The 25,716-nt window shown below is 54.1% G+C and overlaps 1 protein-coding gene and 1 long non-coding RNA gene across 6 annotated transcripts; one reads left to right on the forward strand and one right to left on the reverse strand.

Moving 5' to 3' along the window:
* Window positions 1-451: 451 nt before the first annotated feature.
* Window positions 452-18,362, reverse strand: SMG9 (SMG9 nonsense mediated mRNA decay factor). 3 transcript variants are annotated; one of them, XM_047789973.1, is made up of 15 exons: window positions 18,239-18,362; window positions 14,215-14,370; window positions 12,334-12,408; window positions 11,971-12,235; window positions 11,772-11,869; window positions 10,250-10,362; window positions 7,244-7,355; window positions 4,871-5,000; window positions 4,724-4,812; window positions 4,373-4,458; window positions 3,346-3,452; window positions 2,787-2,894; window positions 2,524-2,652; window positions 1,978-2,122; window positions 452-965 (listed from the first exon to the last, which is right to left on the reverse strand). In XM_047789973.1, exons 2-15 carry the CDS (start codon window positions 14,362-14,364, stop codon window positions 887-889), a joined length of 1,686 nt encoding a protein of 561 aa, XP_047645929.1. In that variant the 5' UTR covers window positions 14,365-14,370; window positions 18,239-18,362; the 3' UTR covers window positions 452-886. The 3 variants fall into 3 exon arrangements, with proteins under 3 accessions (XP_047645929.1, XP_047645930.1, XP_047645931.1); XM_047789974.1 differs by lacking the exon at window positions 4,724-4,812 and having other exon boundaries at window positions 4,905-5,000; XM_047789975.1 differs by lacking the exons at window positions 452-965; window positions 1,978-2,122; window positions 2,524-2,652; window positions 2,787-2,894; window positions 3,346-3,452 and adding an exon at window positions 3,682-4,287.
* A 116-nt stretch (window positions 18,363-18,478) lies between these two features.
* On the forward strand, window positions 18,479-25,444 carry LOC125132564 (uncharacterized). Of its 3 annotated transcripts, none has more exons than XR_007136277.1 (3): window positions 18,479-18,617; window positions 20,389-20,531; window positions 24,713-25,444. It is a non-coding gene; the product is annotated as an uncharacterized LOC125132564 (long non-coding RNA). The 3 variants fall into 3 exon arrangements; XR_007136278.1 differs by having other exon boundaries at window positions 18,518-18,578; XR_007136279.1 differs by lacking the exon at window positions 18,479-18,617 and adding an exon at window positions 18,636-18,788.
* Window positions 25,445-25,716: the final 272 nt, after the last annotated feature.

Raw genomic sequence — 25,716 nt, forward strand, 5'->3', positions numbered from 1 at the left:
CACATCCCCGACCCACTGAGCAAGGCCAGGGACCGAAGCCGCATCCTCATGGATACTAGCCGGATTCGTTTCTGCTGTGCCATGAAGGGAACTCCCGGCCATGTTCTCTTTTGTGCGTATTGAATTGGGCGTTGCATGTAACTAGGCATGTCATCAAAGGCAGGCACTGTCTTCAAGAGAGAGCAGCGGACACGAGGGGGTATTGTTCTTTCCCACCCGTAAGAGAGATGGAAGGCTTTGACATCACCCCGGGAGAGAGAACGCCCCTTTCTAGAGGCTTCCTCCTTAGCGCAGACAGGACTTCCCCCGCTTCCGACAACTCCATGACCCACAGTGGGTGTGCCCTCACAGCTGATTCAGGCTCCGGTGGGTGGCCTCGGTCAACTTGCCTCCAAGGGCAGGGACCCAGCTGCGCACACTAGGGGGAAGGGAGAAAGAAGTACCCCAAGAAGCCTGCACAACTGTTTTTATTCCAATCACCAGATCTGCCCTGAGAAAGAGCTCCCCAACCCTGCCTCACCCTACAGGTCAGGGCCGGAGTCAGGGCAGAGGGACGTGCTGTCCCTGTCCTTGCAGAGGGAGGCCGAGATGCAGCCTGGGCTTCCCGGTGACCTTGCAGCTCCTGCCACCGCCTGTCCCCGTGGGGGGCTGAGGGCGGGCTGCCCCGCCCAGGTTGGGGGGGAATCTCAAAGTCCCCCCAGAACAACGCTCCATTGAGGGTGGGGGCCTGGCCCTGGACACCTCGTGTCTCTGGGTGAGGAAGCTGCCGTCCCTCGTCTGTCAGGCCTGCTGCCACTCTCCACCCTGAGGGGGGAGGACATGTGTGTGCCCCTGGCCATCCACTGGGGCCCGGGAGGGGGTTCTCTGCCCGACATTCCCCTCAGCCTCAGGCCAGCAGGCGGCTGTACTCTGCCAGGGCGGACGACTTCTTCACCCCGTCCCAGATGCGGGCAGCATAGTGGAACCTGGGAGGGGAGGTCAACAGTCAGAGTTGCCCCGGCTGCGGCCCCCGCACGACCTGACATCACCTCCTCGCCTGGATTCGGGCAGATGCCACTGCCGATGGCAGGTGGCTTGATCCCCTCGCCTCCCCCAGGGGAAGCGAGGCTCAAGGTGCCTGGTCTTGGACTAAGGCCTCAAGCCCCACCTGCTCCCTGCCCCACTTGGTGTTGGCCTTTGTGGGTAGGGGCCTATCTGTATGTCCCTCCAGAGTCAGCGGTTATCAGAAACTTCTAGCAGCAGCATAACTCTCCCACCTCCCAATTTCCCCTCCTTGCTGGGCCCTGGTTTATTATTTTACTTTATTTCTGACTGTGGTGTGTGGCAGCTTGATGTGGGATCCCAGTTCTTTTTTTTTTTTAATTTATTTTTTGTCTTTTTGCCATTTCTTGGGCCACTCCCACGGCATATGGAGGTTCCCGGGCTAGGGGTCAAATCAGAGCTGTAGCCGCCAGCCTACGCCAGAGCCACAGCAACGCAGGATCCGAGCCGCGTCTGCGACCTACACCACAGCTCACGGCAACGCCGGAACCTTGACCCACTGAGCAAGGGCAGGGATCGAATCCGCAACCTCATAGTTCCTAGTCGGATTCGTTAACCACTGTGCCACGACGGGAACTCCAGGGATCCCAGTTCTCAGATCAGGGACTGAACTGGGGCTGCAACAGTGAAAGCACCGAATTCTAACCACTAGACCACGAGGGAACTCCCTGGGCCCTTATTTAGACCAATGAGAGGATCCGTGGTGTGACTCCTCTGGCCTTGCACTGGCCCTGGTGGTGTCCTGCTGCTGTTTGCACTCCCCACTAGTAAAACTGGTGACAAGACCTACACCCACCAGCTCATTAGGATCTAAGATAACGTGAAACAGCAGCACAATGGGAACAGCCATCGACGCCCCAGGAAGGGAGGCCGAGGGGTGGGGAGATCTGAGACCCTCGACGTGGCGGATGGGGACCCCCTGCCGAACGCTCTTACCAGTTCTTCTCAGTGAGGATGGTGTGCGACAGCTGCGGCCGGGCCATGGACATAACCTGGCTCCGGAGCTTGCTCACCAAGGACTGGAAACTGGGGTGGCCCCGGTACCCAGGGAGGAGCGAGAAGAGCGGGCTGGACCCGGGTCCTGGAAAGGCAGAAGGGGAGGCTGAGGGGACAGGCCCTGAGAGCAGCCCGGCCTTCGAGAAGCCCCTTGGAGTTGGCCCTGGCCCAGGTCCTCCTGTCTTTTCATGACTCGAAAACAGGCTCCTATGAAAAGGTCTGAGCACCTTAGGGCTGGGCCAAGGCTCCCCTCAGACCAGCCTGTGCCTCTTTTTTTCCCCATGTGCAGAAGAATTCACACAGGATCCGGCGTTGCCGTGAGCTATGGTGTAAGTCACAGACTAGCCTGGGAAGCTCCATAGGCTGCGGGCATGGCCTAAAAAGCAAAAAAAACAAAAACGAACACAGCTGCTAACATCTGCTAAATTTGCATTTCACACTGACTGGCGTCTGCCTACAGACCAGATCCTCATGAGAGAAGCGCACCTGCTCTTGGGGGGTTTTCACTTTCGGCCTCGCTGTCCATGAAGGGCACCAGGAAGAGGTTGACCTCGGAGTCCAGGAAGTCGGGCGGGAGCCCAGGGAAGACGTTGCACTGTAACATGGACAGTGTACCTGCGGAGCAAACCCGTGAGGCTGCAGCCACCGGGCCGAGGGGTGGTGGGGGGGATGCACAGAATGGTCCAGCTGGGCTCGGGGCCAGGGGACGGGATCAGAAGCCTGGGGTCGGGGGACCGGGGGACCCTCACCCTTGTAACGCAGGTGGGAGTGGGCCATGAGCTGGTCGATCATCAGGTGCATCTGCCGCAGCTTCCGGGGGCAGAAGTCCTCCCTGCGAGCTTTGTTCTGCAGGAAGACTGGGGGGGAGGACAGGGGCCGTGAGGGGGGTCGAGCTGGGCCACTGAAGACCTGCCCTGCTCCTGGGTTCAGTCACGGAACATGTAACTTCACTTTAGTACCAGGCCCTGCGCTGGGGGATGGTGGGGACGCAGAAAAATGACTGGAGCTGGTTTCTCCCCCGGAAGCCCCGGGTCTGACGGAAAAGGCAGAAGAGGAAGGCGGCCGCGTGATCAGGAGCCAGACGGAACCGCCAGGGGCTGGGGAGGCAGAGGAAACAGGGAAGTGCTTGCCTGAGGTGGCATATAGGAACCGGGTTTCTGCACAAGAGCACAGCCTGGGCTGAGCCGGCCAAGGAACCACACCTGCGGGGACCCCAGCAGGGAGACCAGGGTGCTCCCTGAGCCCCACCTCCCCTGAGGGATCCTGGTTTCCGTCCTGCCCCCTTGCAGCCCGCAGAAAACCTCTCACCCAGGTGGGGGTAGTACTCGGTGCCTTCATCGGAGCCTGAAGAGCTGCTGGACTCGTGGCTGGGGGATGGGGTGGAGGGCTTCACCATCTCTGCCGTCTGCAGGAACCTTGGGGTTTGGGGCAAGAGGTTGCTGCCTTGGCACCGGCCCCCCCATATCCCACAGTCTGGGGAAGGAAGGGGCACGCTTTGCTGATCTGATTAAGGCTACAGCTGCACTCGGATAAGACACACACACACCCACCCACACACACATGCACACAACCATATTCCTCACACACTTTTAGAGAATCCAGAGACAACCCTGTCAGACACCAATCCATGGACCAACATGCGTGTACTTTGCAACGAGTTTATCTCATCAAGAAAAATACTTGAGATTAAGTGGGAAGTACAGAGATTTCCTTTTTGCCTTTTTAGAGCCGCACCCGAGCATGTGGAGGTTCCCAGGCTAGGGGTCAAGTCGGGGCTGCAGCTGCCAGGCGCCGTGTGAGCACTGGGGCTTCTGTTCTAATGAGGGAGACGGGCTGTAAAGCTGGGTCTACACCGTCCTGGGCAGTGAAGGAGAATCCAGCAGGGTGACTGTGGGACAGTCACAGGAGAGGCGGCATCGGCAAGTCAGGGGGGCCGGGGTCCACCTGAAGGACGTGGCGGGGGGGGCTGACATTCGTGGGAAGGGACGAGGGGAGCAGAGGTCCTGCGTGGCACGGGGAACGGGAATGAGGCCGCAAGGGCTTGGAAGGAGGGAGACAGGGAAAGCGGTGGGAACGGTTGGTGTGGTGCCTGGGGCCGCAGCAAGTGGGACCCTATAAGCCACACAGAAGGACTCAGGATTTTCTTCTGAGTGACGCGAGCAGATCGCGGAGGGTTGCGTGTCCGTGTGCCGACAGAGAACTAGGGGGCAGCGACCCAGGCCCACTTGTGCTTTCCAAGGGTCCCTGTGGCTGTGAGGGAGCTTGTGAGAGCGGGAACAAGTGGCTGAGTGCCGGGGCCCCGTCCCCCACCTGCTCCCCCGCTACAGCTCCTCACCTATACAGACTGAGGTCTGTGAACCAGTCCTGGACGACAATCACCACGTGGCACACGGTGAAGAGGAAGGCAGCGATCTGGAGCGACTGGGCGGGAAGGGACAACAGAGGTGAAGGTCCCCGCAGCCCAGACGGGGGTCCCTGATCCTAGGACTTGGCTGAGGGGACAGCAGGGAAAGGGCCTCTGAGCCTAGAAGCACCTACTGTGTGCCTAGACTGTGCTGGCACTTCCCTTACAGGCCCCTCTACACGGGGCACGGCAGGAATGCCACCCCCATTGCATTACTCAGGCGGACACGGAGGCTTGTGGGGTGTGATTCTTCCGAGGGGCCGCGGCAGGGCTGAGCCTGACCTGACTTGGTGCTGGGCTCTCCCTCCAGCTCCTGGGGCTCCCAGGGCTCTTGTGAAGTAGGACGTAGGCCAGCCCACATCCAGCTCCGCCTCGAGGTCCCAGGGCTCTTGTGAAGTAGGACGTAGGCCAGCCCACATCCAGCTCCGCCTCGAGGTCCCCCAGCCTGGCTTGGCCCCCTCACCTGCATCTCCACGTAGGTGTGGGGCAGGTTGTACTCAGGAGGCAGCTTGCGGTCGTTGTTGATGAGGTGGTCCAGGATGGAGGGGCTGAGGATGGGCTGGAGCAGGAAGAGAGGAAGGAGCTGGGGAGACGCCAGGGGTGAGGACCCCAGGGGACACGGCCACCCAAGTGCCGCCTGATGACAACGGCAAATACACTGCCTCTCAGGACAAAATAAGGTCAGAAACACAGGCAGGCCCTCACCAGTACAGAGCTAGTCAGTGAGGCAGAAGGTGAAAGAAAAACGTTTCAAAGCAGTTCTAGTTTCCAGCACTTTTCCCAGCTTTTACAAATCACCCCGCTCTCAAGTGCCCCAGGAGAACGTTCCCAGTGGCGACAGACTCATATTTATTTATTTATTTATTTTTTAGGGCCGCACCCATAGCATAAGGAGATTCCCAGGCTAGGGGTCGAACTGGAGCTGCAGCTGTCGACCTACACCACAGCCACAGCAATGCAGGATCTGAGCTGCATCTGCGACCTAGACTGCACCTCATGGCAACCTTGGATCCTTAACCCACTGAGCAAGGCCAGGGATCAAACCTGTGTCCTCCTGGATACTAGTCAGATTCATTTCCGTAGAGCCACAACGGGAACTCCCACACCAAACATTTATGTGAACCAATCATGTCCCCACAGCAACCTTGTCCTGTTGTTTCAAATGCTTTCAAGACGTCGCTCATCACTCAGGTCCGAAACCAGTGACGAATGACAAAAACTGGTGAGGATCGACAAGCTACACCAGCACGTGTAAAAGCATCAGTGATGAGCTCATCACCTTTTCTTGAAGGAGCCTTCCACTTGAAAACTACAGGAACCTGGGGAGTTCCCTGGTGGCTTAGCAGTTAAGGACTTGGCTTTGTTTCTGCTGTGGTGAATGTTTGATCCCTAGCCTGGGAACTTTTGTATGTCGTGGGTGCAGCCAAAAAACGAACTAACTACAGGAGCCTAAGTCAGCTGGAGGGTCTGCTCATTCCTTACTGCACTGAATAGAATTTTTCTGGGGGGCTGTGCCCATGGCAGGCAGAAGCTCCAAGCCAGGGACTGAACCCGTGTCACAGCACTGACCTGAGCCACAGCAACGACAATATCAGATCCTTAACCCTCTAGGCCCCTGGGGAACTCCATTCTGCCTTGTTTTAACTTCTGCTCAGCCCCATGTGGGCCCTGGCCCAGCTGGTTCCATTGTGGAAGGTTTTGCACATTCTGTGCCATTAATGTGTAGAGTGGCCAGAATGTTCCCCTAACGCTCAGTGTGTGGCAGCCTGGGGCCAGCCCCCTCCTGGGGAGCTGCATGCTGGCGGGGAGCAGACACGGCACCCAGAGGTGGGGAAGGCTTCCGGGAGAAGGCCATGCCCTACGTTCGGGGAGGGGAAGGCATTAGCCAGGCAGCAAGGCTGGGGGAGAGGGTGCTCTAACACCAACGCCCCGACGGCCGAGAATGCTGAGAACCTGCTTCAGGCTGGGCACTGTCAGGACTGGTGCAGGCTCACCGAAAGCTCACCAAGACCCTACGAGGGAGGCAGGGTTGTCTTTCCCACTTTAGAGAACGGAGTGGTGGAAACGTTACATGATTCGGCCAAGGCCACACAGCTCGGGAGAGCGAGCACGGCGAGGCCTTGCGGTGTGCGCGGTGGGGCTGATGTCTACACCAGAAGGGAAGGCCAGAGAGTCTGAGGGAGGTGAGCCCTAGATGCCAGGCTAAGGCAAAGGGATCCTGGGGAGCTGAGGAAAGCTGCCAGTCACACACAAGACAGGTCAGAAGGCTCACCAGGAGCCAGGCCTGTGCCCAGCGATCTGCCTGGACTGCTCCACCGACTTCCTGCAGCCACCCTACGAGGCCGAGAACACCTGTCACCCACTTACAAGTGAAGATACTGAGGGATGTGAGGGGTTAAAACTTTAAGGTCACCCAGGGGTAAGAAGAAGGGGGAATCTGGATACAGACTGACTATAAAAGGCCCACACCTGTTTTTTTTTCTTTTTTTTTAAGCCACACCTGCAGCACATGGAAGTTCCAGAGCCGGGATGGAACCTGTGCCACAGCAGTGACAATGCTGGATCCTTAACCTGCTGCGCCATAAGAGAGCTCCCTAAAAGGCCCACACTTTTAACTGCTTTGCTAGAAGATTCTTTAAGCTCCTGTGTACCCAATGGATGGGAGGGGAGAAGCTAAAACTTGACAAGGAGTCGAAGGGCCAAGAAAAGACACAACTTGGCTAGAGCACTGTGGAATCCATGCGGGGGTCTGGCTTAAACACGCTCGGGAACGGAGCTGAACGCGGCAGGAGCGGGAGGCACCTGTGTGTCCAGGAAGACGATCCGCTCTTGGGTAATGAAGAAGTCGATGCCACTGGTCTGGTTGCCCCCTCGCTCCTTCATTTCAGCGCTCTGGGCCCGGAAAACATACGCCCTGTGGAGGGGAGCAGGTGCGGGCATCAGAGGTCTGGTCCTCGCCTTTGCGCCTCCAGAGTGAGGGCTGCTGCCGGCGAAGCCCTTCATCCCCGGCCCCTGCTGTCTGGGGCCCCATTTTATACCACGTGACTTCATCCCCACCCACAAGTCAATCTGTTAACTCTTTACAAAATCAGGAGACTGAGGTGTTTAAAAGCAGGGACTCCGTGGAGTTCCCAGTGTGGCTCAGCGGAAACGAACCTGACTAATAGCCATGAGGACGCAGGTTTGATCCCTGGCCTCGCTCAGTGTGTTGGGGATCCGGCGTTGCCATGAGCTGTGGTGTAGGTCGCACAGATGGGGCTCAGATCCCGTGTGGCTGTGGCTGTGGTGTAGGCTGGCAGCTGTGGCTCCGACTGGACCCCTAGCCTGGGAACCTTCATATACCGTGGGTGCAGCTCTAAAAAAACAAAAACGAACACACACTGTCCCGAAACTCCACTCTGTGCCAGATCCTGGGCTGAAGCAGAGAATAAGAAAGACGAAGCCTCTGCTCGCATGGACCTTCTGGTGCAGCTCAGAGCAATAGACAGCAGCCGCTCCACCCTCGGAAGAGGAGCTGTGTGGAGCTCCGGGTGGGGACGACTTAGTGGGGGAGCCAGGCAGGGCTGCCCTAAGCAGCAGATGACACTGAGGAAGAGAAGTTAATGAAGCAACTTTAATGCATTTGAAGCACGAGGAGAGGGGCAGGCAGGAGGGCGGGGAAGGTGACCCCCGGAAGAAGCTGGGGGCAGGCATGAGGGTTGAGCATTCAGGGCGCTAAGAGCGGAGAGCACAGGGATGCTGGCACCCAGGCCTTTGGGCGGCCTGCCAGGCAGCTGGGGCTTTGGGCCCTGAGGCTGGAGAAGCCCCTGAAGGGACCGAAGACGTGAGAGGTGTGAATCCGGGTTTGGGCAAGCTCCCCATGCTGCTGTGCGATGGCGCCTGCTGGGTGGAAAGCGGGTCCGACTTTGAGGGCTCCTTCTGCTTGTGACCCCACCTCCGTGCCCTCCCTGCTGGGGCTCTGCACTCCGCTCTCTCTCCAGGGCAGCTCCGCCCAGAGGTCCACCCTCGCCACGCCCTGTGACTGGGGCGCTTTCCCTTCTCTCTCTCCTGAGTGTGCTGGTTCACAGATGCCCCCGTTCCAGAAGCCCGCCCTGACCACCCGACTTAAACCGTATCGTGGTCCCAGGGTCGCCTCCCTGTGATTCCTTCCTGTTTGGTCATCATCTCCTAAGGTGTTTATTACCTTCCCTGCTAAAATGCAAGCCCCATGGGGACAAAGAATTTTGCCAGTCATTTCCTGCTGTAGCCCTGGCACTGAGGACAGGGCCTGGCACAGAGCAAGCTCCCTGAAAACACTTGCTGAACTGAACTGTAGCAGGAGGTGGCCGTGAAGGAGGAGAGGAGCCAATGCAGTCTCCAGGTAATCAGGACGTAAAACTCAGGACACTGGATGACAAGAGTTGGTCCCGGAATCCACCACGCCACAGGCTGACCTGAAAGACATGCTGGGCCCGGAGGATTCTCTCCAGCTCAGGCATCTGAGCTGAGAGCCACGGGGAAGCGCTAGCTGCGGGTGGAGGCTGAGACGGGAAGGATGCTGTGGCTGGTCCAGCGCACAACCAGGCCGAGCTGAGCGAGCAGAGGACAGGGGTGGGGTGGCAGGGGTGGGAAGAGCACCTGGGAGGCAGAGCCCCTGCCACTCTGGGTCTGGCTCTTAGACTGTTTGCGTTTCCCTCACACCCCTCTGAGATCTGCTGAAAACTAGGGCCTTTCCTTAGAAGAAAAGCCTGACTGCAGGTGTGTGTAAAGTCCTGCATAGGCCGTCAGGGGGTTCACCACCTGTCGGAGGCCCGTCCATGGGGTCCAGGGAAACAGCACCTGCTTTATTTATTTATTTATTTGTCTTTTTAGGGCCACACCTGAGGCAAAAGGAGGTTCCCAGGCTAGGGGTCAAATCAGAGCTGCAGCTGCCGGCCTGCACCACAGCTCTCGGCAACGCCAGATCCTTAACCCACTGAGCGAGGCCAGGGATTGAACCCGCATCCTCTTGGGTACTAGCCGGGTTCATTAACCACTTTTAAGGATGGGAACTCCATCACCTGCTTTATAAAAAACCCAAACCCCAAGGTTTTTTTTCAATAATCCCAAATAACTCCTACTCCTTCTCACCCCCCGTCTTGATGCGTCCTTAATTAGACTGTGGCCCCTACTCCCTAACCCTGCCTTTCTTTCTCTCTCTCTCCTTCCTGCCCTCAGTCTGGGGCCCTAGTTCTTAAGCTCCCCCCTCCCCCAAATCCCCTCCTATGACTTCATCTTCTGTCTTCATGATCATACCCTGTCCCTGGTGGACAAGACACGACTGAGGCTGGTCTACAACCCCTGTCCCCTCATCCTGGGCCCCACTGGTTCCCAGGTCGTATTGGCCACATCCTGTGAGTGCTCTCTCTGTGCCAGGCTAATGTTAACTTCTGCCTTCCTGATCTTGTCTCATCCTCCAAAAACCCACTTCACAGATGAGAAAGTGAGATGCCAGGAGATAAAGGGACCTGCCCCAGGTCAGCCAGCTAGAGAGCGGCAGGGCTGACACGGAGGTGACCTAACTCCAAAGACTTCATCAAAACACCATCCCAGGTCCCGGCTGGCCCTGCACCACTGCCCAGAGGAAGGGGCGGAGGGAGGAACAGGACTGGTTTCCTTGGAGCTACACGAAGACTTGGCCCAGCCCCTAACTGTCCTCATCTGCCAGAGACACTGAGGTCAACAGCGGGGAAGCAACTCCCCCAAGTCCCTTGGTGACACCACCCTGATCTAGGTGGATGCCCTCTTCCCTCCTGGCCACTTCCACACCCCAGCCCCAAGCCCCCTCACCTCTGGTCCTCTTCAGGAGTGTTGGCTGACAACAACGACATGACCATGGACTTGCCTGTCCCCTGGAGGCCCAGGACACCAACCACCAGCACATCGGTCTGATCCAACAGGTACTGTGGGAAGATGCAGGAATGCGACCCTGGTAAAGCTGCAGGTTGCTGGAGAGGTGGGATGGGGGCCTAGAGACATCCGTGCTCACCACCTGACTTGTTGGATATGAAGAAAAACTTTTATGGCCCCAATCCCCTCAACTGGGCTTTAAAGGACCTCTGGGTATGTGTGGTGGTGGTGGGGGTGGGGGGGCACACAGACTGTTCTGGGTACAGAGAACAGCATTTGTGAGAGCTCCAGAGAAGACGGCCTGGCTGGTCAAGAAGCTAACAGGACGTCAGTGTGGCTGGAAAGGAAAACTTGACTCTGGGGAAGAGAAGGGGAGAAGGGGAGAAGCACAGGGACAAAAGGACAGGTGGAAAGGCCTGGGTAATTGAGGGCCACTGGACCGGACTCCTGGGAGGCTCTAGGCTCCAGACAGGTTGGGAAAACACAGGGGAGCATGAGAAAGGCAGCGGGGAACACGAAGGGGAGCCCAGCCCGTCCTGGCTCTTGTCTGTGGGGTTTAAAGGTCCTGGAGAATCCTGAGACCGTCACCTCTGGGCTGCCAGCTCTGCTGACTTTCACCACCAGGGGGCGTAAGAAACACTCCTCAAGGAAAACAGTCCTGTCCTCAGGGTGGCAGCTGCTCCTTAGAATCACCTGGAGAGCTTTAAAAGAAAAAGGGGGTGGGGGGAGCTCATCCAGGGGCCAAACCCTAGACACATTAAAACAGAACGCTGAGGGCTAGCCCTATTCAAGATGGCAGTGACCACATGTGGCTACTTTAATTAAAATTAAATAAAATTGAAAATTCAGTTCCTCGGTTATACCAGCCACCTCTGGGGATGTGAAAGTAAGTGCTCAATAGCAGGGACCGGACAGTGCCTCTTTTTTAAAGCTCTCCAGTTGATACCAAGACCAGAGTGGACATGGAAAGGCAGCAGGGCCGGGTAATAGGAGGGCCTGGCATGTTGGCCCAGTGAGTCCAAGCTGGGGGAGAAGACGAGGCACCCCAATGACAGATCTGGAGGGAAAGCAGTAGAAGAGGGGAAATGGAGACTGCAAGGCTGGAAGGCCAGGAGTGTGAGGTGCGAACTAGAGCAGGGGCCTCTGAGATGGAGGGGGAACCTCCAGGGGGTGACATTCCAACCAGTAAATCCCTGCACCGTCTGGGTTTCAACCAATCAGGAGGAGGACTGGGGCAGGCCCGGGAGGCCACCCGCTGTGGGATGGCACCGGAGATCCCAGGGCCTCTGCGGCGGTAGTGGTGGTTTAGTCCTGGTTTGCCCACCAGCATCAAAGTAGTTCAGTATTTCAATGGCCAGGCCTAGTCTGGGGTGTTGCCCACCAAGTGGGTGGAGGGAGGGGGAGGCAAGGGCGTGGGACCCGGAGAAGCTGGAGCAGGGAGAAGCCCCCCCAACGCCCGTACCTCGATGGCGCTGTCGCACCAATTCATCTGGTCATCCACCAACTTGATGCTGTGCTTCATGCGCTCCGGGGGGAGCAGCTTGGCCTGGCCCACGACAGCTGGAGACAGGAGGGGGAAAGCAGGAGACGGAGGAAGTGCTGAGGGTCTGCGTGCAGGGGGGAGCCAGCCCCCAACCAGGGCCTGCCCGGCCCCCACTCACGGTCCATGGCTGCTGGCGCGGCAGTGCCCATGCCCCGGTTTTGGATCTGGTACACAGGCTGTGTGGGCCGCTGCCCTTCCTTCTCCCCCTTGGGCGGCGCGGGGGCCACAGGCGGGGGTGGGGCAGTGCCCTCGGGGGTTGAGGCGGGGGTCGAGGCCGCAGGCCCTTTCCCCTCCTCCCGTGGTTTCATGAGGACGATGGGCTTCTCGAGAGGGGCCGGAGCAGGCGGGGCGGCAGGGGCTGCTGGGGGCGCCGTCTGCTTTGACTACGGGACAGAAGGTTCCAGTCGGTGGGTGGGAGAGATCCTTGCCCTAACTGCTCCCAGCCGCCCCTGCCCCCGGCTGCCCCTTCTTCTCTGCTCACCCGCTCTGCTGGAGGCTTTGAGAGGATGATGGGCGTTTTCTGCATGACGGCCGTGCCCGGCTCTTCACTGCCATCCTGTGGTGAGGGAGGGCGGTTACTCGGGAAGCACCCCCGGCTCCCTGGACACCGTTTCTCGCCAAGCACCACTCTCAGCGCTTTCCTGTGTGAACTCCTTCAACCCTACCAACAGCCCGTGAGAGAGATACTATTATCCTCCTTTTACAAAGGAAGAAACAGATCAGAGAGGTTAACTGGCTTGCCCAAAGTCACACAGCCATGAAGCAATGGAGCCAGGCGGCCTGGCACCAGAGAAACCTGGGTTCAAACTTAGCTCTGGCTTTTGTCGGCTGTGGGAACGTGAATAAGGAACCACCCTCACTTGGGCTTGTTTCCTGGCAAACGGTGACAGAATTCCTTCCTTGCAGGAGTTCCCCTCATGGCTCAGTGGTTAATGAACTCAACTAGTATCCAAGAGGACGCAAGTTCAATCCCTGGCCCCGCTCAGTGGGTAAAGGATCTGGCGTTGCCATGAACTGCAGTGTAGGCCAGTGGCTACAGCTCCAATTGGATCCCTAGCCTGGGAACCTCCATAAGCCGCAGGTGTGGCCCTAAAAAGACAAAAAAAAAAAAGAAGAAGAAGAAGAAGTGGCAGGAAGATGCTGAGGTCACCAGGGGACAGGGAGGATGTGGGCATGTGGGGTCCACTGGCCGCCAGGAGGCTGCCAGGGCTCAGCAGCAAAGTCAGGGTCAAAGACGAGAGGTCTGGGGATTCTTGCTGACTGAAGCTGAAGGTGCAGGAAGATGGTAACAGAAGGACGTGCGGAAGGAGGAGAGCACGAGCTCTCCCTCACACTGTGCGTCCAGAAAGGAACACGCAGAGCCAAGCTCAGTGTGAACCCAATCTCTTCACGTCTGCAGTTTTATGGCTCAGAAACTGTCACGACCACTTCCTACTTCCACCCTGCCACGCAGCTCTCAGAGGTGGGCAGGGCCCTGGCGAAAGGACGGGGTGGGGGTGGGGGGGTGGAGAGGAGAAGGTTCTGGCAGGAAGTCACCATGCACAGGAGAGAGCAAGGCAGGACCCCGGCCCACTCCAAAGCCACCAATTCCTGATTCCCAGTCCAGAACACTCTACAGCGGATGAAACGGGGCTGTGGCTGAGGTTCACTTAGATTTGGGTTCTAGCCCCAAAGCTTACTGACTGTGGACTTTGAACAAGTCCCTTCCCCTCTAAGACTCTTTCAGAGCAGTAAAAACTGGACCTGTCGCAGGCTCTACTTCATGGGGGAGCTTCATGGTCCAGGAAGACCCAAAGGGTGGCAAGCACTTTGCACGGTGCCAGCTCACCCCACGCTGATCGATAAATAGAAACAGCTGCTACTATTAGATGACCGCATAAAACACGGGCTTCTGGCACCTCGGCTCAAACTCCAACGCCAATTCCACTCAGAGAAATCCAACATTCTTTCCAAGGTCTATCCAGTCCCATGTGAGCTGGCCCCAGTCCCCTCTTTGACCTCATCTTCTATCACTTTTCTTCTTCGTCCACTGCAGCCAGGCTGGCCTCCTGGATACTCCTTGAACACACCAGATAAAGGCCTCAGGGCCTTTGCATCTGCTGTTTTTTCTGTTTTGAATGCTCTTCACTCAAGATCATGTCACAGCTTGTTTCCTTGCCTCCTTCAGGTCTCTGGTCAAGTCACCCGTTCAGAAAGACCTTTCCTTCCCCTTCATCTAAGAAAGGCCCTTTATCACTGCAAGGGCAGTCTGCTGTCCACTGATAAATCTCCAGCATCTAGATGAGCGCCTGGCACAAGGCAGGGGCCCAATAAACAACTGTGGAACCAGCAGACACATGAATGCTGCCCCAGGCTCACTCACCCGTCTCTCTCTTTCCCAGGGGGCGATGTAGTCCCTCTCCCGACCGCCAGGCCCCGAGAGATTCTGGGGGCCGCCAGGGCCTGGCTCCTTCCACCGCCGCCGCCTCTCCATGCCGTAGAGCCCAGGCTGACTGTGCCCAGACTCAGACATGGTCACCTGTAGGGAGAAAGAGGGCAATTCCAGGGTGAAGAAAGCCTCTGCCTGCTCTCTTTGGCTTCCCCCAGGCTCTAAGAAGGCATTTCCTTTCAAGAGAACTCTGGCTGTGGCAGTGACTGCCGGCTGGCTCCCAACAGCCATTCTTCCCTTCTTCCAAAGAAATAAAACCCTCTGTCTTGAGCTGGGTACCTGGCTATCCAGAACACACCGCTCGGAGTTCCCGTCATAGCTCCAATGGTTGACAAACCCTACTAGTATCCATGAGGATGTGGGTTCAATCCCTGGCCTCGTCAATGGGTTGAGGATCCAGTGTGGTGTAGGTCGCAGACATGGCTCAGATCTGATGTTGCTGTGGCTGTGGCATAGGTCAGCAGCTATAGCTCCCATTCAACCCCTAGCCTGAGAACCTCCATACGCCATGAGTGCAGTCCTGAAAAGACACACACACACACACACACACACACACAAAGAAAAAACAACAGAATACACCTCTCGGCCTAGTTTGCAGTTAGCTATGGCCATGTGACTAAGTTCTTTCTGGCCAGTGGTATAACACCAGAAGTGTGTCCTAGAAGCTTTTAGAAACTGTTCTTCACAGACATTGGCACATGCCTTTTGTCCCTTCCTCCTCCCAACTGAAAGGAATGTGGCTGCGGAGGCTGGAGCTGAAGCAGCCATTGTGGTCTGTGAGGCAACTTATTGGGAGGAACATAGAAGAACAACGGGGATGGGGGCTCCCTCTTAACCTTAACTTGCCTATCTCTGGAAGCAGGAACAAACAAGTCCCTTTCTCTCTTTTACAGCCCACACTATTCCCAACTATTTATCACACATGCCCTGACACAAACAATAACACATACGGGGGAGGGTCACATAAAAATAGGACATATAGTCTTTCCCAAACCGCAGCAAAACATTTCCTTACAAATGTGTCACGTGACCTCCAGTCTGCCAACTCCACGTTGATTACCCAATACGGCAACTCTGAGGGTGGGGCTCCAGCACTCAAGGGCCTATTTTCACCTGGTGTCCCTTACATTTCAGCATCTTACCTCCCATTCCTGATTGTCTGCCATCCCTCACACTCCAAGGTCTCACCGATGTTTAATCTAAGACATTATAAAATATCGGTTTACCTAAATGACTCACTCCCTACCACTGAACTCGCTGTTTATAGGTCCTTAGGGAGGTTCCCCAGCTGGTTACACTCCCTTCCAGGGAAGTAGCCTGTTTGCAGGAGCATAAGGCCAACTGCTATGGCTCAGAGGTCAAACTGGCAAACTGTAGTCTATGGACCAAATTTGGTTTTTCTTCTGTTTCAGGAAATAAAGTTTTATTGAACATGGCCATATCCATCAATTTATAAACTGTCAGGAGTTCTCGTTGTGGCACAGCGGAAATGAATCAACTATGAGCCATGAGGTTGTGGGTTCGATCCCCAGCCTCGCTCAGTGGGTTAAGGATCTGGCACTGCTGTGAGTGGTGGTGTAGATAGCAGACGTGGCTGGGATCCTGCATTGCTGTGACTGTGGCATAGGCTGGCAGCTGTAGTTCCAATTTGACCCCTAGCCAGGGAACCTCCATATGCCTCAGGTGTGGCCCTAAAAAGCAATAAATAAATAATAAATTGTCTATGACTGCCTTTTTTTTTTTTTCCTTCATTTTTGGCTGCCCCGTGGCATATGGAGCTCCTGGGCCAGGGATCAGATCTAAGCCGCAGGCTCAATCTAAGTCATAGCTGTGGATCATTAACCCACCATACCAGGCTGGGGATCGAACCTGTGTCCCAGCACTCCCAAGACACCACCAATCCCGTTGCACCACAGCGAGAGCTCCTATGGCCCTGCCTTCTCGATACAATGGCAGAGTTGAATAGTCGAGACAGAGACAGTATGACCTGCAGAGTCTAAGATAATTACTCTCTGGATCTTTACAAAAAAAGCTTGCTGACCTTTGCTTAGCTTTTTTTTTTTTTTTTTTTTTAAATTTTTATTTCTTTTAGGGCCGCACCGTGGCTTTTGGAAGTTCCCAGGCTAGGGGTTGAATCAGAGCTGCAGCTGCCGGCCTACACCATAGTCAGAGCAACGCCGTGTCTGTGACCTACACCACAGCTTGTGGCAACACCAGATCCCTAACCCACTGAAGGAGGCCAGGGAACAAACCCGTGTCCTCAAGGATCCTAGTCGGGTTGATTACCGCTGAGCCACAATGGGAACTCCCTGCTTAGCTCTTTTTTTTTTTGTCTTTTTGCCATTTCTTGGGCCACTCCCATGGCATATGGAGGTTCCCAGGCCAAGAGTCTAATCGGAGCTGTAGCCGCCGGCCTACACCACAGCCACAGCTACGCGGGATCCGAGCTGAGTCTGCGACCTACACCACAGCTCAGGGCGATGCTGGATCCTTAACCCACTGAGCGAGGCCAGGGATCGAACCTGCAACCTCATCGTTCCTAGTTGGATTCGTTAACCCCTGAGCCATGATGGGAACTCCTCCCCGCTTAGCTCTTAAGTGCCTTCAAATCATTTTATGAATCCCTTTGCTTCCTACCGCACTACGTAATGACATTAACAGGTCCCTGTGAGAGACTCTTTCCCAGGAACATTAGTATCTGTTTAGAGCATGCAGTAGAAATTTTGCTAGTCAGGTAGGAGCTGGTCTAGCTCCCCTCCCACTGCTCTTCCGGACACCCCTGCGCCCCAGCCCTAAGAGAAGACTGAGACAGAGGAGGGCAAGGGCTGTTTTCAGATGCTCATGCAAACTGATTCATTCCGCACGTTTGCAAATAACTGTTCACAGTTTCCAGTGACTATTTCCCTTAGAAATTGGGACTCCTCCCTCTCCTGCAATTAAGTGTCTGTTCCCTTGTCTCACTGGGGATTCTGCCCCAGCACTAAAGTGTCTGTTTACAAACCTAAGAGGAGCCCCTTCCCATGCATGTTATTCAGGGAACTTCCACAGTATTTGAGTTTATTCTACAGCACCTAACGGGAGTTGTCCAGAATTTAAGAGTCCACCTACAAGCATTTTGGAGACCCCCAATATTGTTTCCAGGCTCCTCTGGGGCTTACCCACCCCCAGAAGTATAAAGCCAGTCTACTTGTGTGTATTTACAGATCTCTCACAGTGACCTTCCAGAATTTAAGAACCTTAATTACAAATTCTTGGTGAGGCTCCCTCAGTACTTAAGCATCCCTTCATCCCTCCCTTTTGGGGATCTCCCAGAATCTAAGTGCCTGTTGGCAAGTTATTTGGGGAGACTCCCAATTCCTAACTCCATATTTATGGTCTAATGAAGCATCCCCTCCCCAGGACTTGAGTCTATCCACACTATTTTTCTGAAAACTCTCTAGCAATTACACATATACTTAGTCTCTTATATGGAGTCTCCCCTGGAACTTGAATCTATGTTTTACTCAGGGAATTTACTCATAATTAGACAACGGTTTACAGGCTTCCCGCGAGGAACCCCAGAACTTTAGTTTCTATTTACACAGTAACTGGAGGTACCTGAAGGTCCTCCCTAGTGTTTAAGGATCGTTTGCAGGCCTTCTACGAGAATTCCCAGAACTTGGAAGTTTCTCTATACACGTTACTAGAGAGACTTCGCAATAATTTACGGCCAGTTTACAGGCTCTATTACGGCCTCCCAGAATTGAAGTTCCCACATACGCATTTGAATCCTCCCCACCCAACTCCCGCCAACCCGGTATTTAATGGGTTGCTCTTGGCTCCACAGTCAGTTACACACACCCGCCCAGGCATCAGAGCGACCGAATAGCGGCCCAGGAGTGGGCGGGGCCCCGAAACCCGCCCCGCGCTCCGCCCCCCGCTGGGGCGCCGGCAGCGCGCGGGCACGCGGGCCCCTTACCTTAGTCGATTGGTTTCTGGGGAGCAGAGGTGCGGGCGCTCTGAGATAGGGGTGGGGGCAGGGGGTTCCACCACGAGCCACCGGCCTGTAAATGGAGTCCGGGGGTCCGGAATCGTAGAGGGGAGAGAGGCAGAGAACAAGCACCGGTCAATCCAGAACCGATCGGGGTACCCCGGAAACGTCACCCAAGGAAGGCCGGCACGCGGAAGGAAAAGGCGGAGGAGATATCGCGGGGTCAAGCCGAGATCAGGTTGCGCCAGCTGCCGCTCCTGCGCATGCGCCGCAGGCTGAGCGCACGAGAATCGAGCGTGAGCGCCGGGCTGAGCATGCGCTGATGGAGGTGGTTGGCCTCAACACGCATGCGGATTACGGAGGGAAGGTGGGAGGACGCGGCGACTCCTCCTCTGTGCGCGTGCGCGTCTCTAGGGGCGTGCGTGGGCGGGCAGAGCTGAGGGAGAGGCTGCGGTCTTGGAGGTTTTGAGTTCGAGTCCCACCTCTTCTGGAGTGTAGGCGGCATGCGGTGGGGTGGGGCAGCAAGTGAGGAATTTCGGTGAGTGCCGAATGAATCAGACTTGGCATATGTGCTGGAAAAGATCCCGGTCTGCAGCGGGAGACAGCTAGTGGATCAAACTACTTAGACATTGCAGGGCGCCGTTGGATCTTGAATTGATGGGCAAGGGCCCTCCAGGCGGGGGAACCCTGGGGGGAAGTCCAGACTGGCTTGTACTATTGGAGTTCCACTGAGGCGGGAGATGAGGCAGTAGACAAGGGCAGGTCAGATCCTGAAGGGACAAGAGTCGACGATTGGTATGAATACCAAGACCACGTATTAAACCCTTCGGAGGCCGGGTGGAAATTTGAACCGCCTGAGGGTGCAACCTGTGCGAGGCGTTGAGGAATACCTGGCCCGGTGCAGAGAGCGCACGCGCAGTCCACTAGTGGCGGGTTACCCTTGAGACCGACAGGTGGTACTAGAGAAGACAGCAGTTTGTGTATATTCATAGACGTGTAGGTGAGTGGGGCGTTCGCTGTTTTTCACTTGAAACTATATTTGGACAGGGAGCACCTCACCTGTACATTCTGACAAAATTCAAGCAGCCAGTAGGGTCCACAATAAAAGCCAGTTTCCACCCTGGTCCCCATATTCCATCCCTAGAGCACCATTTCCCAGTTTCTTTTTCTTTTTGTTTATTTATTTATTTTTTTATCTTTTTAGGGCCACAGCATATGGAGGTTCCCAGGCTAGGGGTTGAATTGGAGCTACAGCCGCCGGCCTACACCACAGCCACAGCAACACCAGATCCAAGCCGGGCCTGCAACCTACACCACACCTGATGGCAATGTCAGATCCTTAACCCACTGAGCGAGGCCAGAGATCGAACCCATAACCTTAGGGTTCCTAGTCAGATTTGTTTCCGCTACGCCACAACGGGAACTCCCCTCCCAGTTTCTTTCTGAAGCTACTGTTAAAGCAAAGCATTGGTGTTGAGAGCTTGAGGCTGGGTTCACATAAATGGTGGCTGACCTTGGCCAAGTTCCTTAACTCTCTGCTGCTATGCCCCTGTTTCTGAAATGGAGATGAGGGCACCAGGTTGATAACACTGGTAGAGTTAAATGGGTGACAGTACCTAGAAGAGTTCCTGGGGCATAGTAGCACTAGGTGTTCTCATTATGTTGTGGTTTACCCTGATAATGGTAACGGTTGAGTCTGAACCGCCACCTCCCTTCCAGGCCTCATCCCTGCTGCCATTTTTCCCAGCACAGGTGCCAGGTGGGACCATTTCTCCAGGCTGTCACAGGTTGAGTGACAGATCCCTTCACACAGACTGAGTTGAGAGTTTTGTTGTTTATAGATTTTCAAGAAGATTCTGGTTGTTTGGCGGAAATACAGAGGACAGGTCCTCTTTGTGTTATGTCTGTCAGGGTCCCTTTTTCGCATTCTCGTCTGTTAGGTCACATCTGTTTTTCTTTTTTGAGTTTTTCAACCCCAGATTAGCCCCCATGTCATTGTCACCTCTGGGCAGCCCTCAGAGGTGGAAATTTGACTGAAGGGAAGAAAGGAGGGGCCTGGCATTGGACCATGGGCCCACTGTATGCCAGGTTCTGGTTTACAGATGTCACTACAATCTTCTCCCCTCCTCATTTAACAGATGCAGAAAATGAGTCTGCAGGAGAAGGGCCTTACTGAAGTCCCCAAAGCCAGGAAGCATCAGGGCCTGGATTCAAACCCAAGCTCGTTTCACTCTAGGGTGAGCCCACATTTTTTCCCTGGCAACAGGCAACCTGCCTAGCGGTGAGTCAGTGGTGCAATCATGCACCCAGAGAGCTGCCTTTTTCCTTATATTAGTGGGATGGCATGCCGCTGTGGGGATGGCCCATACTTTATTTAACCATTTCCCTATTGATAAACATTTAGGCTGTTTCTGGACTTTTGCTCTTACAAACATTTGTCACAATGAATATCCCTGATTGCACATCTGATTGCACGTACATGAAGGTATCATCAATAGACTGTCTCATTAGAAGTAGAATTGCTGGGTCAAAGGGCACATGCACGGGGAATTTTAAGAGCCATTTACCAAAGGATCTGTTCATGTCTCAGTTCATTTCTCTGTTCCTTTCATGCATTCGTTTATATCTGTTAAATTAATTATGGAATGCTTGTTATCTGCCAGGTGTGCATATAGGCTGGAGATCCTATAGTGAATAGGACAGAGCACCTGCCTTCCAGGAGCAGATCTGGTAGGGCAGACGATGTCAGGTAAAAGATGTGTGCAAGGAAAAATCAGGATAAAAGAATTGAGAGTGACACAGGTCGCAGAGAGTGACAGGTGGTCAGGGAAGGCTGCACTGAGGAGGTGACATTTGAGCAGAGGCCTGAAAGATGGTAAGGAAATGAGCCGTAGGAAGATGCTGAAGAACAAGTGGAAAGATCCCAAAGTGGGAGTGAACCTGGGCATTCAAGGATCATCAAGGTGACCAGAGTGGCCTCAGCAGAGTGGAAAAGGACTCTAGTTGTAGAGAAGGGTGCATGAGGTCTTATAGGCCATGGTCAAGGCTTTCAAATTTACTTCCAACTGCAACAGGAAATCATAAGCCAGAGCCAGAGTGTTTTATAAAGACTTCTTGGAGTTCTCGTTGTGGCTCAGCGAGTTAAGAACTCCACTAGTGGAGTTTCCATTCTGGCTCAGGGGAAACGAACCTGACTGGCATCCACAAAGGCAGAGGTTTGATCCCTGGCCTCAATCAGTGGGTTAAGCATCCAGTGTTGCCATGAGCTGTGGTGTAGGTCACAGACACAGCTCAGATCCTGCATTGCTGTGGCTGTGGCACCAGCAATGACACCTAGCCTGGGAACCTCCATATGCCATGGGTTTTGCCCTTAAAAAAAAAAAAAACAAAAACACCAGTTATAATGGAAAAAATAAAAATCATTATTAAAAAATGAAAAAAATAAAACCACTCGACTTGTATTCCTGAGGACACAGGTTCAATCCCTGGTCTCCCTCAGTGGGTTAAGGATCCCGTGTTACCGCAAGCTGCAGTGTTGATCACAGATGTGGCTCAGATCCTGCATTGATATGGTGTAGGCGGGGAACCGCAGCTCCAAATTGATTCCTAGCCTGAGAACTTCAATATGCCACAGGTGGGACCCTGAAAAGAAAGAAAGAAAGGAAGGAAGGAAGGAAGGAAGGAAGGAAGGAAGGAAGGAAGGAAGGAAGGAAAGAAAGAAGGAAGGAAGGAAAGCAAGCAAGCAAGCAAGCAAGCAAGCAAGCAAGCAAGCTTTCTCTAGTGAACACCAAAAAGTAATAACAGTGGTTGACTGTGGGTGGGGTGATGAAGGTTATAGGTAGATGAGGATCAGAACTAGGAGGAAGGCTTCTTGAGACTGTTACACTTTGGAACCATGTGACTGTTATCTGTGCACCAAAAAGTTAAAGCAGTGCTTGTGGCTGTGAAGAGAAGAGGCTGCAGCTGGGCAGCCGTGGAAGCAGGAGAGGAGGAAGCTGCTGTCCTTCCCTGGGTGAGAGATAATGGTGACTCAGAAGGAAGCTTGTGTGAGAGGAAGCGTGAATCAGGGATGACTTAAAAGTTATTCTGGGAGTTCCCGTCCTGGTTCAGCTATTAACGAACCCGACTAGTATCCATGAGGACGTGGGTTTGATCTCTGGCTTTGCTCAGGGGTTAAGGGTCTGGCATTGCTGTGAGCTGTGGTGTAGGTCACAGACGCAGCTCGGATCCCGCATTGCTGTGGCTCTGGTGTAGGCCGGCGGCTACAGCTCCGATTAGACTCCTAGCCTGGGAACCTCCATATGCCGCCAGTGTGGCCCTAGAAAAGGCAAAAAGACCAAATAAAAGTTATCCTGAAGCTTGGGGCCTGACCAGCTGGGTGAAGAGTGATGCTTTTTACTGAGATGGGGAAGAGGAGTCGTGATGGGAAATTGACAAGCTTTGAACTTCGTAACTTGGAGATACACATTGGACGTCAAGTACACAGTTGCAGTTGGGAGAAGCCCAACTTTGTAGACACAGAAATTTTTACAGCCTTTTCATTCTCAAATTTTAAAAGCTTTTATGGTATAACGAACTCCCACATACCCAGCACCCGGTGTGGATAATTACCTTTTACTTAGGTTGTTTCCTCTGTTTTCCTTTCCCACGTATAAGTACACACTTTCCTGCAGTGTCTTGATTATTTTTTAAGCTGTTAAGCAAATCTCAGATGTCCTATCATTTTATCAATAGCTACCATGTCATGAATTTTGGAACTGTTAGTATATAGATGGTATTTAAAGCCCCAGGATTTGCTGAAACTACCCAGACTGGTAGAGAGTAGAGACTGGGCGTGAATCTCCCATATTTAGGAGTCAGGGAAAGGACCAGCATCCTAGAGGGGGGCCGAGAGGGAGCAGGAACATCAGCACAGGTGATGACCTGGGACCAAGTGAACACAGGGTTCCGAAAAGACGGTGATCAACTGGGGAGCAGAGATGCGGGGCAGAAGCTGGAGGGGGACGTGGGGTCCGCTGTGAAGAAAACAGGGCCGTATCCCCCAGTCTGGCTATGTCATGGAAACGTCTCAGTTTTGTAATACAGAATTGACAAAGCAAAGATTATAGGTACTTATTTTTCTTTATCTTTTTTTGTTGAGGTGTAGCTAAACGTGGCAAGGTGCAGAAAAGGCCCAGATCTTAAGGGTTTAAGTCAATGAAGTTTTATAAATATATATACTCGTGGGACCACTAACCAGGTCAAGATGGAGACCTTTCCAACACCCCAGAACTTTCTCTTGGTCCCTTTCCCTGTCGACTCCCCCACTCCAGAAGCAGCCACTGATGTGATTCCGCTCACTAGTGATGAGTTGTTCCTGCTCTTGAACTTGATAGAAATGAAATCTTACAGCAGGTCTTCTGTGTTGTCTGCCTTCTTTTCCTCTTGAGTCTGTGTCCTCCCTGCTATGAAATGTACGAGGAGTTTATTCTGTAAGAACTTACTTTTTTTTTTTTGGTCTTTTTGCTATTTCTTGGGCCGCTCCCACGGCATATGGAGATTCCCAGGCTAGGGGTCCAATTGGAGCTGTAGCCACCGGCCTACACCAGAGCCACAGCAACACGGGATCCGAGCCGCGTCTGAAACCTACACCACAGCTCACGGCAACACCGGATCCTTAACCCACTGAGCAAGGGCAGGGATCGAACCCGCAACCTCATGGATCCTAGTCGGATTCGTTAACCACTGCACCACGACGGGAACTCCAAGAACTTACTTTTAAAGCATTTCCAGGAGTTTCTGTCATGGCTCAGTGGTTAATGAATCCGACTAGGAACCATGAGGTTGTGGGTTCGATCCCTGGCCTTGCTCAGTGGCTTAAGGATCTGGTGTTGCTGTGGCTGTGGTATAGGCCGACAGCTACAGCTCCGATTAGACACTGAGCCTGGGAACCTCTATACGTTGCGGGAGCGGCCCTAGGAAAGACAAAAAAAAAAAAAATGCATTTCCGCATACAGGTTATTTTACAATATCTAACATAAAGACTCCAAATTTGAATTCCAAATGTTTTGCAGTTTGGTGAAAACGTCGTGAGCTTTAAGGATGATGGAGTCTGTAAATTCCTTAAAGGTCCTTCCAGTTCCGGTGGGATGTTTTTCACATGGGAGGAATGGCAGCGTATCTGTGTGCTGATAGGAGTGATGGCACGAGAGTCTACGAAAGAGGAGACTTAGGACCTGGTCCTCAAGGAGGTGGGAAAGGGTACAGACAGGGTTCAAGTGCAGAGTGGGCATGGGCTTGAAGAAGGGCCATTCCATCCTGGTAAAAGCATGGCAAGTGTTACCAATTGCCATCCCCTCCAAATTGTAAAAGCCACTCTCCTGGTTTTTTATGTTAGCAGTTGTCCCACACAACAGAAAAGCTCAAAATGAGACTTGGGAGTGCGGTCTGGCGTTGATGTAGAGGATATGGCATCTTTTACAGACCATCGTAATGAACTGGACCAGTGCCGGCGATGTTTGTTCTCCATGGAGACGGCAATACTGGCGATGTTGGTTCTACAGGAGAGGCGTGGGCAGTTAAAACAGAATCCTTGGGGAGGAAGAGGAGCCCCCTGACACTATGATTTATAATAAATATGTATGTGGTCTTTGTCCCCAGTCTGGCAGAGCGCTCCTTAAAACCCCTGGAGAACTTCCTCTGATGAGACCAATAACGGTATCTTTTGTTATGTTAATGAGGTGGCTTTGGAAAGCACCTAGGCAACCTAAGGATAGGGGCTGGGTGCCAGGGACCCAACCCTGCGATTAGAGGGTTGGAACTTCCAGTCCCATCCCTCAGACTCCTGGGAGGGGAAGGGGGTTGGAGGTTGAATCAATCACCAGTAGTCAATGATTTACTTAAACATAATCATGTAACGAAGCCTCCATAAAAAAACCCAAAAGGACAGGGCTTGGTGAGCTTCCAGATGGGTGGAAGATTTGGGGGGTGCCCAAGGGGGGTGTGGAAGCTCCCTGCCCCTTCCCCATATCTTGCCCTCTGCATCTCTTGCATCCAGCTGTCCCTGAGTTACATCCTTTTATAATAAACCAGAGATCTAGTCAGTAAAACGCATCTCTGAATTTTGTGAGCCACTCATCAAACCCAAGGAAGGGGCCGTTGGATCTGTAGCCAGTTGGTCAGAAGCACAGGTAACAGCCTGGACTTGAAATCGGCGTCTGAAGGGGTGGGGGTGGGGGGCAATCTTGTAGGACAGCACTCTTAACTTGTGGAATCTGATGCTGTCTCTTCACAGACAGTGTCAGGATTGAGTTGAATTGTGGTGTCTGAGAATTGCTTGGTGTGGATGAGATAAAACTTCACGGACTGGAACTGGATGCAGAATCTTTTGCAGCCAGAACAGGGAGGGGCTGGGGAGGCTGGAGGTTGGGGCGGGGGAGAGCCTGAAGAACCCCCAGGAGGATGGGGCGGGGGAGAGCCTGAAGAGC

The sequence above is a fragment of the Phacochoerus africanus genome, chromosome 8 (genome assembly GCF_016906955.1).
Source record: "Phacochoerus africanus isolate WHEZ1 chromosome 8, ROS_Pafr_v1, whole genome shotgun sequence".
Lineage (NCBI taxonomy): Eukaryota > Metazoa > Chordata > Mammalia > Artiodactyla > Suidae > Phacochoerus > Phacochoerus africanus.

Excerpts from the sequence above, each read along its gene's own strand:
- SMG9 (XM_047789973.1), bottom strand. The coding sequence starts at position 14,364 with ATGTCTGAGTCTGGGCACAGTCAGCCTGGGCTCTACGGCATGGAGAGG. Across the intron at positions 10,363-11,771 it reads GGTGCGACAGCGCCATCGAG|TACCTGTTGGATCAGACCGA; the intron begins GTACGGGCGTTG and ends ATCTTCCCACAG. Across the intron at positions 2,653-2,786 it reads CTCCCACCTGCGTTACAAGG|GTACACTGTCCATGTTACAG; the intron begins GTGAGGGTCCCC and ends TTTGCTCCGCAG.